The 12,757-nt window shown below is 40.6% G+C and overlaps 1 protein-coding gene across 2 annotated transcripts in view; it reads left to right on the top strand.

Annotated features, from left to right (window-relative positions):
- Positions 1–9,444, top strand: part of pcdh11 (protocadherin 11) — a 143,465-nt gene extending 134,021 nt beyond the window's left edge. For both annotated transcript variants that reach the window (XM_037780408.1, XM_037780409.1), the window contains one exon: positions 5,093–9,444. In XM_037780408.1, coding sequence (XP_037636336.1) covers positions 5,093–5,553 — 461 coding nt within the window. In that variant the 3' untranslated portion in view covers positions 5,554–9,444. The remainder of the gene's footprint in view (positions 1–5,092) is intronic.
- The last annotated feature ends 3,313 nt before the right edge of the window (positions 9,445–12,757 follow it).

The following is a 12,757-nucleotide window of genomic DNA, read 5'->3' as shown; positions in this document are numbered from 1 at the left end:
GAATCAAATCAGTACATTACCTCGGTGCCAAAATGTAATCAATTATGTTTATATTACCGACTGCGTACAGTATAACCTCGCCATCAGCATGCAGCATCACGGGTCTGAACATCTGAATTACTGCTTATTATTTCAGCATTACAACCTGTATTAATATCCAAAATATACACACAACACATGTAACCAGAATAATCTCACGTTCACACTGCTACAGAGGATTGCAGTGGAGACGCTGGTGTGCCATACATGGCAGTTAATTGTTTTAAATTAGAACATGAATTTGTTCTCTGGGATGGTTCAGTATCAGAGCTGCACTTAAAGGGACATTACCGTCGATGAATCACCTGCACGCCAGCTGGTTGGAATATTACAGAATGTGTTTGCACACGGGCCGGATACAACGAGTTGAACATATGTACACTATAATACAATAAATGTGGGATTTTTAGAGGGAGGTTTTGTGAAGAAAACTGGCTCAGAAGGGCTTTTATTCAGCCTTTAGTATGCTCATGTCTGCGGTGGTGTATTGGACTGCGTTAGATTGAAAGATGTTTATGATGCTTGTGTTACAACAATACAAACTAAAATATGGATAAGAAAGTAATAAAAGTCTCAAAATGTTTTATAGGGCTGCTAAATTGGACTGGATTGCAAAATATGCATGCATTCAAGTTACAGTTTTTTGCAATTGCTGAAACAGTTTCTGAAACTATAGGGCCCTCTGTTGAAACTCTACACACAAATAACAAAATATCTTAAGTAAACACTTCATTCAAAACTGCTGTATATTCTAAAAATGCCATTTTGCGTCACAACTTAACACATAAATACCAATAATTAGCTCTATCTACATGAAAACTGCACACTGATGTGCTAACTATAAAACTCTGTTATCTACACTCTTCATTGGTAGCATGCTGTAAATAGACTATGAACACAAATGCTATGGGGGAACAAACAAATGTGTTTATTCTCAATACTCATAACAGTATCAGACACAATTACTTTAACCAAAGACGACATAAACATAATTACTGTACTTGTACTGTAAACAAAATATAGTATATTGTAATTAGAGTCCTCTTATTCTCTTTCCAAAATTAGCCTCCATTGTTGTGCACACCAAAGAGCAAACTTGCATCCTATTTATAGAGATCAAGCTTTTACTTCTAAGTGATCTAATTGGTTACAGGTGTTTTCACAGGTGCATTCTGGGTGCAGGTGATTGATGGTTTTCAATGGCAGTGTTTAGCAAACAACACACACAGGCTTTTAATCTTGAATGATGTGTCTAATGTAGATAACTGTGTGTAGTTCTGCAGACAATGTGCTTATGGCTTTTTCATTAGGGGCCCCTTTTTCTATCAGTGAGTTTACTGACGACCCCTGACTAAGTGACATATGTTATGGATATTTTTTGTATTATATTCAATTTATGACAATAACAGTACAGAACAACTGATAAACTGTGCAATTAGGGTCAAATAATGAGCTCAATAATTGCAGGAAGTTTGTGTAAAACAAGCGATTTGGATGAATTTTGAGCAAAAGTTTTAATACAATTCTTTGTCTATATTATTATTTTTTATTATTTTCAACTATCATTTATCATACTAAATATGCTTATTTTTTAACAAATTCAGTGTTTTCTTTTCCCTGACGCTTGGCCATTGTTCTATCAGCTGTTTGGTTGTTTTAACTGCGTACTTCTTTAATGCTTCACTGTGCCCTAACATTGTTTATATTTTAAATAATAATCCAAACTTTAAAAATTTGAATTTCATTAAATTTTCTTCACAGAAATGAATGAAATGTTGAAATATATGCCAACTGTATTTAAAAAAAAGTTGTCATACACCCCTTAAAATCAAGAAGGACTCGTAACCCCCCATAAAGCTTTGGCAACCCCTAGTGGGGGTCGGGCCCCCCAGGTTGGGAACCAGTGGTTTAGCATACCTGGTCAATAGATGGGGTACATGAGTTAGTGGTTTCAATAATGTTGCCTCAAGTTATCCGTTTTTGTGACTTGGCAATTGCGAAAAGAAAATGTTTTTTCTTCAACCCTCTCGTATTTTCTCTTACCAAAGAGAAGTTTATTCAAGTGTGCTTTTAGTATACTTCTTTTAAACTTTAAATGAGAGAGTATACTTTCAGTTGACTTTTTATGTACTTATCAGAGATATACTTAACAAAAGTATACATAAGTATACTTGTCAGTACACAAGTATACAGACAAGTATACAGAAAAGTCTTAAAAGTATACTTGGCTTATAGGCCTTCAGAAAGGTATGGCTTGTAGTTGTGCTTACTTTTTGATATAGAGTAGCCTATTAAAGTGTGTGAGATGTTAAGTACTCACATTATAGAGTGAGTCCAGTCGAATTCTAAGTTGTTTTTTTCATTCAGTGCAAAAAGAAAACATTTTCCGGTTACCTTTTGCGTGCCGCGCAGCATTCTCCTACCTCTCTCTTACACATGTCCAATGTTTATACAAGCTGTAATGTGTGACCGCACGGATGGAAGGTCAGCTGAAGGTGGATGCAGCGGTGTTCGATCCACGGCTGGCCAAAAGATGTGTTGATGTTGCAGAACAAGACCGCTGTAGGCTACCATGGTATTGACCTTGCATACGGCAACATCAGATCAACTAGAAAACCTAGAACCTGTGGCACTGCAGGGTGTCTGGAAATTCACAACAAGACCATTGAAAAATACATTACCTCATGACAAGGCAGTCAAATGAGCCTGCGGGCTGTTTTGAATCGAAACATGAATTGAATATAATTCCTGGAGTCGACAGCAGTCAGTTAATCGGGGTGATTGCGGGTGAATTTGTGTTAGATGTTCAGTCAAGTCGAGTTTAGAGTAACTAAACAGGTATCACAGTTTTGTTTCACCACTGCTCTGTGAAGATGAATCGTCTCAAATGAGAACAGTAGGTCTGATCCGAGCCACGCTGTCTATCACCCCCAATTGTTTGCCATTATCCCCACTTGTCTGCCATTCAAATTTCCTTGAAGGGAACGTGGTAAAGAATGTTCTCGGCATCAGGGGATCCGTGGCGTCAGTGATGTGTGATTCCTCCCGAAAGCTCCGCGGGGTACAGTTGTTTCCCCTGAATACAAAAGACAGCGGCATCACAAGCAGGCTGCGGCATACCTCTAGCTGACGAAAGCAGCCAGAGCTGTCAGCGACATCACTCACGCCCGTGCTCCCACCCTCCCAAGCCCTGCCACCGCCTCTCCAAACTACCCCGCCGGAATAGAAAATAGTACAGGCCCATGTCTTTTTTGGAAGGGCTGGATGTGAAATATTGCATACAGAATTCAGAGGCACTGGAGGCTGTTGAAACAGAGCCGCTGTGAGTTCAAGCTGTGTGAAGTCACGGAGCCACAGACTTCCCTTTCATTTGTAAAGTACGCCACGTTAAAGACAGCTTCACCTCTGGCTGCACTGATCATTTAAAGTTGAGGAGGGAGATCTGACAGAGGTTCACTTTAGTGCGTTTCTCTTATGGAACATTTATTTGTGAGTCAGGGGTGCATGCTTGTGGAATAAGAAGTTCATGCTAATAGCATTACCTCATCAAAAATGACAGTACCCTGAGAAGGCATTACCGACAGCAGAGAGAGAGATTGAGTCAGGGCACGGCCCGAGACTTGGCTCGGTCCTATTGTGCTAGCTCAGAGAATGAGAGAGCAGCATCCATTTTTGCCTTAATGAAGTTAGTGACCCTCTGAAAGGTGACACATTTACCGCCCAGGGGATTTATACACTCCTGCTCCAAGGCTCCAGTTCAATATGGAGAGGACAGATTTGACTCCACGTGGGCACTCCAAATATATCCTCACAATTTATACCAGGCGATTCATTTTCAGACACTGCTCTTATAATTAAAGTTGACGCTGGGGTGCTATTCAATCTGCAGTCGCACGGAAATGCAAAAAAAAAAAATGTGTGCATTGGGCCGTTACACAACAATTTGAGATAGTTTTGGGAGGCTATCACTAACGTATAGAGTAGCCTAATAAGAATATTCATTTTGTAGGAAACAATAAACAAGGTGGCGAGAAGATGTGCAGATGTTTGCGGAATAGGATTACACAGAGCATGCAGATCAGCGTGGAGGAAATAGTCGTCCCCGTGTACTGGGGTCTAAGACCGCTTAATTATTTACAGCACCCTTACTTATGCAAATATGCTAAATAATTTCTACATGACAGCTTGAAGCTGAGGCCTAGAGGAGCTATGTGATGTTTGAATGAGGGACCCCTCTCTCCTTTGCATGGCCTAGGAAACATAACACCGCAGGCTCCTGGTTGCCTTGGTGCGCGCTGTTTTACATTCTAATTATCTGGCTTGACAGGCTTTATTGCTGAGGCTCAATGCTGAGGCCTCATCCCAGACTCATTCCACATGTGATGTCAGTGCCGGGATAATGAGATAAGATAGTTTGAGTGCTTAGCCTTGCCCAGTCGCCTCCTCTTTCCCCTTTTTTTTCCTCCCCTTTCCTTGCATGCAACCTAAATGCTGCCACAATTAACCACGTGTATTAATTGTACCTGAATACGCTAAAGACGCCCACAGCAGCTCTCCGTGTTTGAGTTTTCTTATTTGACCAGATTTATTTTGGATTGTAGAAGATCAGATAGGGTTTAAGGTGTGCTACATTGACAGTGATTAAAATAAACAATGCTTTGTTAAGGTGTTCATTAAATATTTAACACAGTAAAGCCAATCCGAGACACAAACAGCAAGACATTTTTTTTTTCCGAACTCTAATTAAGCTACAGGGAATTCCTTGCATGTTGTAGGTAAACAGACAGAGTCATGGGAATACCGATGGAAATTAAATGCTCGGCTGGTGTTTTTCTCATTACAAGATGAAATGAAACATTTATCACTGACTTTCATTCCGTTAAAAGGCTGACATTTTGTGGGTCAACCGCTAGATAAGGGCGACAACTTTCTTCTATTTACATTAGGATTCATGAGTTCACGCTGGGCTTTTACAGCTGCACACTCTGTATGTCCTGACCTGTTGGAATAACTATGTTGTTTTCTTCTTTCTCTCCTTTTTTTTTTTCTACAGCCATCGAGGTGAACCTACAGAAAGCCTTGGCTGAGGCCTCTGAGACCTGTACCCAGGAGTGTCTGATACTGGGCCACTCCGACAGCTGCTGGATGCCCCCAGCCCTGGCCCAGTTCCAGGGTCCTGGCAGCAACAGCCCCACCTCCACCCCCATCACCACCGCCATCACCGGCTCAATGCCCTCTTTTGGCTTCCAGCAGAGCTGCGCCCGGGGAGCCAAAGCTAACATGGTCAGCATGGGGGTCATGGATGGTCGCCATACCCTGGGCCGGTCCGTGCCCAAAAGAGACGACCTGGACAAAGGGATCAACCGGCCGCAGTTCTACAACACCCTGGATAGACACTGCAGTAAGAAGGAGGACCCCATCAAGGTCATCCCCCTGGCGAGCTTCTCCTCCCCCGGGCAGCAGACGTCCACCGGAGGGGGCAGCGGCTCTTTCTTACACGAGCACCAGTTGTAAGAGTGAAAGACAGATCCTCATCCGCCCTGACATACATGTGACTCAACCCATAGACGGCTTGTTGTCAGTGACTTTATGATCGGTGTGTATGCGTGGAGGTATGCATCATTTGAATATAACTTTGACCAGCTCCAGCTCCGTTTGACTAATGAAGACATCTGAGAACGGATTCCATCGTGATGATGATGTTGTTCAGACAAAATCACATGGGATCAGTCTGACAGCTAAAGCGTTCGCGAAAGGAAATGGAAGTCTTAACATAGCGGGCCCGTGTATAATAAATAAAGGTAGTTCTATACCAAAGTAGATCAATCACAGAAAGAAAAAAAAACAATTTTGCTTTCAGTTTGGTGATGTTTGCTTAGTGATAAGAAAGGGCGATGTACGCTTTAAGCCCCTTTGGTCCCAGCTTAGTGGAATTGTGTCCTAAAAAGACCATTTCTTTCTTTGCAAATACTTTGTGTTGCGCGAGCTAAATCAGGCTAAATGTTAATTATGAGCCGTTTCTGTTCAAGTTCTAGTGAAGTATTGCTCTGTATAACACGCAGCACAAACTCCTTTGGTGGTGGAAGATGTTTCTTTTGTCTCGCCTGAACGTGTTTCAGAAGTCTATTTTGGTCAGGGGACTGCAGAAGGATAAAAAAAAAAAAAAAAAAGTCTACAAAGCATAACTAGGCCAATGGTAGACAACACCGGTAATCTTTTTGCATTCTACATTTTCACCGTGGACCAGCACACAAAATATAACACACATACACACACAAGATGTTTTCCATACGGTGGTTGCTCCATCTCTGCCAACTCTATTAAGAAAACATTCACTCCTTGCATTATCTCGGCAGCTTAGCCTTGAAAGGCGCCGACAGAGGTGCTTTCGTACCCTTTATTTCCTTCCCTTTGTTTCTATTTCTCACATTTTGCTGCTCAGAAACACACAGTAACAACAGCCATGGAGCCAATTATGAAATCCTCGGTCTAATTACTTTGATGTGTGATCTCAGTGGCGACCCTCGTTGTGGTTAGGAATGGCTCTCTTGGCTAGCCAGAAACACGCTCTGCATGTGCGGAGGCAATGAAAAGGTGACAAGCTCTGAAATAACAGCTTTGAATTTGCTCCTTTTCTTCCCATCGTATCATTAATAACACCTTTTGTTCTTGCTATTAATTACTATTGTGTGTTTTTATACAACTCAGTTTGAATGCAAATTTTCTATTATCAGTTTTTACTATGTGTCGACACTGGAATAATAGACCAGGGTGCAAGAATTTCTGCAGAGCCCCGAGTCAAACTAAATTATTGATGTTAATGTTATTTTCGCAGTTATCATACGGATAGGCATTGGCACTATTTGAAAGGACCTCCCTGCGGGCTGCCCCCTCGCCACGGTTTCATCATACATGCACTGCATCACTGCCTGTGTGTGTAAACTGTACTGATGATGATAACTGCTTGAGACTAACTTGCTGCTCTAACAGATTGGGTGCAGTATAATCTATTGCTACAGCAATAAGTGACTTTGCTGATATCCATTTTTCTCTGCAGTAACACCCAAGCCAGGTGTCTACATCATCAGGTATATGATTCATGCGATTCATTTTCTCGTACCATCTTGCAAATTGGGAACAGGCCTAAATCTATAATGCAATGTGGCGTCCTCGAGGGAAGGCGCGAGGCAAATTGTGTTTGCATGCTCTTAGCCACCACGCCTATTCTCTCTGATACTTGGGGGTCAGGACTCTTATCATTATAAAGAGGATTTATCTGAGAGTCAGTGAAATGATCACTTAAAGGAGCGGGTTGTCAAGGACACAGAAGAGGAGCAATTCAATTTCACCTTCAGTCAATTAGGAAAATGAATTCAATTCAAAACAAGCAACTTAAATAAATCCTCCTATAAACATCCCTCGGTGAAAATGTCCCAGGTTGGGAATCCAATTTCAGCTCATTTACTGATGCTTTTTTGATACACTTTTTCATCTCATTTCATTGTTATAGCACAGACAGATGTATAAACAATACATATTTAATCAAACGGAGCACATATCAAAGGGAGCATACATCCTGATGTCACGGAAAAATTGGATTTTATCACTCTGACAAATGCAAATCCAACACTTGTTTTTTTATCCAAATGTTGCCTCAAAAAAAACAACAAAAAAGTCTTTTCAGTCTCTGTTTACAATTATGTGAATAAGTAGGGCAAAGAAATTCCTGGTTGGATCTTTTTCATACAAAAATATATCTGGAAAAATAACAATTGGGTTTTAAAGAAACTTTCAAGTACAGACATTATCTGCTGCTGGAGTGTTAAAAATAAATATGACACAGGGGTTTGTTTCCTCCCTCAGAATATCCATGAAATATATACGGGACAATACACTGTCACACTGTAATAAATAAAATGTGATTGTTTGAAATAATTGATCCAATCACATGTGTACATTAAGCACAATATTACCTGTGACATCTGTAACCCTCACTGTGTTTTAACATACATAACTCCCGTGTAATGTTAATGTCGCAGCAGCTACATTAATTGAACGACGACTTCTAGAGGGAATAGTATAATAACTGCATGAATGTACATCTGTAGGATGTTGCTTTTGATACCTACATGACTTTTTTTGTCTACTGCAGTCCTGTTTTGTTTTACTATTTGCCCTTCTAGAGGTAAGACTAGTGGTGTGGTGTTTATTTATTTCTCAAACAAAAGAGCATACCATATGAATGTGTATTTTTAATTTTTATTTTTTTTATTTTTTGGGGTTGGGGGATGAGGCTCCCCTGAGTAAGTAGTGTCACTCTGTGTCAAAGGTCTTCATCATTCACAAAACACACAGTGAAATAAACAAAACGTGGAGGGTGTTTGCATGATTCTGCTCTCACTGTTATTTTCCTATTTTTCTAATTCCCTCTGCCCTAAAGGTAAACATAGTATACATAAAACTGAGCATCGCTTTTTTTTATTTTCAGAATTTTTCTATTCCAAATGTGCATCATGATTACCAAACTTGTCATAATTTGCATGAACTGTTTGGACCTCCACAAGGCGTTTTTTAACACTTGACTATGTAGTTCATGCATCCATCGTTAGATTCAGTGTCAGTATTTGGTGTTTACTGCTCTACCTGTTTGTCTGTCTTATGGAACAAAAACAAATGTTAACACGGTGTACACATTCAAAACTTTGTGAAGTATGCGTACCACTTATGCCTCTACGTACACACAAATATCTATACTGTCAGGATTTTAAACTGTACATAGCAGTACCCCTAAGAACTAGTAATAATAGTTACAACCTGGAAAGACACATACAGTAAAGACTACAGGCTGAATACTGGAATTTGGTATGTTGATAAAAAGGAAAAAGGGAAAACATAAGAAGTGATGAGATGACAATCTCCTCTTGTAATGTAAATGGCTACATATGCATAATATTGATGAGCGTGTGTTTGAATGTGTTTATAGGTGATCTTGTGTGTGTGTGTGTGTGTGTGTGTGTGTGAGGGAGAGAGTCTCCTTGCATGTATGAGCGTGTGTGCGTGTGTGTGTGTGTGTGCACATATGTGTGTACTGGCATGCACCTTGCCAGAATATTTTATGTACATAAATGTATCTTGTACAAAAACTATATCAAAATATGATATAAGACTTAAGTATATGCTTGTAAATTAGTCATCAGTTTGTCCGGTGGAGTTTTGCTTTGAGAGAAGGCTTCAATGCTTGCCAGCGAATCTGTATTGGTCAGTTAAAGCTATACAGTCCGTGTTGTCATGCCTTTGTAAGATATCCCATTTAAATCTATGAAAAAAATGACCTTCCATATGGTGAAATGATTTTTCTTGTCATTGAATTTTACTTGAGCCATTAAATATTGAGTCCTCAAAGTATGCACGCATCACGCTTGTCCTTCACTTTACATTGTTGTTTGATTAGGTTTTTCTGAGAGCATTGTCGTATCCGTGATAGATGTGACATGAGAGCATACTGCCACTGTATTCCAATTATGGCAATTACAAGCTAATGATATAAGACCCATCAAATTGACATGGCATTTCACCTTCATCATTTCAGGAAATGAATGCCGCGGGGGGAAACAACTCAACTTACGACACGTGTATATTTATGGGAAAAGGAAAAAAAAAATAACCCTTATTAAACACGGTAAGGAGCACAAACACCATGGAGAGTAAGCTCAAGAAGGGTTTTACTTTTACACTTCCAACAACAGCAGCGTTCTTACACAATATGTAAATTTTGGGTTAAATATTTTAAAATATTAAAATAGTAATTGATAAATACAAAATGTTATAATTACAGCAAATAAAACATTAGTGATTTTGTTAGCCTCTACTGTATGTACGAGGGAATTATGCCACTCGGGGCATCAACTAAACCTGGGGTTGATGGTTATGGATATTGCCACATTCACATTAAATCACATGTGACTTTAAACCTTGAATTCCCCTGAAAGTTGCACTCAATAGTATGTATATATGTTAGTGTTTGAAATGCAAACAATCATAGATGCCTCAAGTCCATCATTCGAGGTAGCAAATTTAAATTAAAACTCCAATACCAGATTTTTTGGAGCGGCAGAAAAAAAATCTCTTACGGTATATTACAAGGACATTCCATGTGTCATGAGAACGCCTGTTAGCCTTTTCGCAAGTCATTTTTACGCCACGCAACAAATACGGTAACGTCCGCAGTTAGGTTTAGGGAACAAAACTACTTAATATGGTTTAGGAAAAACACCATAGTTGGGCTTAAAGTAAGTATATAAATTAAGTAAAATACATAGGGAAACGACACAACAGAAGTATGGAAAACACGTCACAAACGTCAATAAGAAAAATGTAACAAACGTCACTAACGGAACTTCAGAATAACTCAACAACACAAGTCCTGTGTTTGCCATTCACCTCCCGTCCCACCCACAAAAGAAGCTGTCTTTCTTGCCTTTTATTCTACGTCACTAGCTCTGAGCATGGCATATTTACACAGATCTGTTTACACTGCAGTCAATACAGAGTACTTGGCGTACAAATGACACACCACACACGGAATTACTTGCGAATTACCAACTCATCAAATAACGCAGCTTTGTCGCGCCCCTTGGCATCATTTTATTTTTGGGATCAAAAGCACTATAGTTAGGTTTAGGAAAGAACTACATGGTTGGGCTTAAAACTGCTACATTTGTATGGTGAAAATAGCACTGAACATTGTGAACAGGGGACACGAACGAACAGCTGATTGTAACATAACGCACGGGAAACAAACAGCGGTTTCCTGGATGAAAGCCTTGTGTTTGCTGGTCCCATCTACCTCCCCTTCCGCCTGCCCGGCGTGTCTCTTTTTCGCTCTTTAAACTACGTCACCACACTCTTAGCGCACTTTCTCTGAGCGTTTACTGTTGCCGAGGATGGGTTTACATTATACTTAACGGAACAGCAGTACCAGCGCTAAAGGGTGCCTTGTGCGCTGGTACCGAACGGCGACAGTCGTGGCAAAGCCTTGGTATTTGACGCTCTGGGAATGAGAACGGGCTGGAATTACCGTGTCATTCATATGCCATTTAGTGCGACCTGGCTGAGCATTCATTTGGAGTCATGTCTCTGGCCACCTGGTGGATTTAACTCCAGTATTCACTCTCTTTTTATCTCTGTTGGTTTCCACCAACTCCTGAGAGGAATATCTAGATCTTTGGCTGCTAAATGCTCCACTATGTTCACCAGCTAGTTGTTAACTCTGTCCATTGTTTGGTGCCGAGCTGAGAGCATTCAGTGGGCTTTTAGAGCCATGACCACAAATGACACTAATGAGAACAAAATGACTGAATCAAAACATGTAACTGTGATCAGGGAAAAAAAAGCTCTATAAAGCTCTGTAGAGTTGATGGAAATTGCAGGTTGGGCCAGAGGATGATTTCCTGTGGGTTCATCGACAACAACCCAGGTCACATGCAATTAGTCATGTAATCCATTGTTAATATTGTTCCCATCGCCACCTTCCATCACACATAATGTGAACATGGCATCTAGCCCTGTCTGAGTTAATTCAACAAATCCGTGCTCTGAATTTTTGGGTGCTCGATGTTTTACTGAGCAAAGACAACTCAGTCATGTTTTAAACATTGGAGCACTCATGGTGAATTTAGAACAAAACACAAACTGCTGATTTTTCATCCTTAGAGTAAGTTCAATTTAAACTCTTCAGTTATGTATGTCAATATACCTCACATTTGTGTGGTCAACAGCATTAGTGATTCTTTAAAATGTCGCTTGTGACACCTTTAGAGTCTAAAGGGCACTTTGATGGTTTCTGTTTAGGAAGGGCAGAGCACTCATCGATCAGTTGCTACGTTTCTGATTTGGTCCGACAATACAAATCGATGAGCTTCCCGTCACAAGGTCGCTCATCTACTCATTAGACTGTCCAGCCATTGTCATATCAGAACAGGCCATAGACTCTAGGAAGAAGCCTATAAATTTCAGAGGCAAATCAATAGAACACAATAAACCTTAATTTTAGCATTTTGGTTCTAGGGCCAAGACATAAATGTAAGTTTAAGCCAGGAATAGAAAAATGTATCTCTTCATTGATGCGCCGTGGCTGCTCTGAATGTCAACTTTGATTTATTTTCGACTCACTGTGCGTCTTCAGTAACACCCAGAGGCTGTCTGCTCTACCTGTGGCCATTTGGCCTCATCTACAGTAAAGATACAGAAAGCTTTGTGTGTTTTTTTGTTTTTTACTGTTTTTTGGCCAAAGCTTGTTATACACCTGTACTGTGTATCTATCCATTCATCCATCCATCCATGTAACCCACCCATCCATCACTCCATGTGTCCATCCATCCATCCATCCATGAGCTTTGTTGCCTTAAAGGCAAACTCTGCAACAGTTTCGACAATCCCCCTGGGCTATATGTGTCCTACCTGAGGCCCTTCTGCCTTAACGCTTTATCCGCTGTTCTCTTATGAATACATACAAGCCCTCAGAGAGGAAACCTCGAGCTTACAGTATGGTGCAGGGGTTGATGTTCACGACAACAGGACATGACAGGATCTCTTGGCATCGACTCCTAACTCGCGCGGCACACAAAGAGCCATGTCATGTACCTCGTAACGCGCCAAAGGCTTGCTGGACTGTGTCATCTAGCCGCGTCTTCAGCATATGTTCAGTCCCCAATCTCCT

The sequence above is a fragment of the Sebastes umbrosus genome, chromosome 9 (genome assembly GCF_015220745.1).
Source record: "Sebastes umbrosus isolate fSebUmb1 chromosome 9, fSebUmb1.pri, whole genome shotgun sequence".
Taxonomy (NCBI): domain Eukaryota; kingdom Metazoa; phylum Chordata; class Actinopteri; order Perciformes; family Sebastidae; genus Sebastes; species Sebastes umbrosus.
Note: the sequence above shows the minus strand (reverse complement) of the source record. Positions and strands in the feature narration are given on the sequence as shown.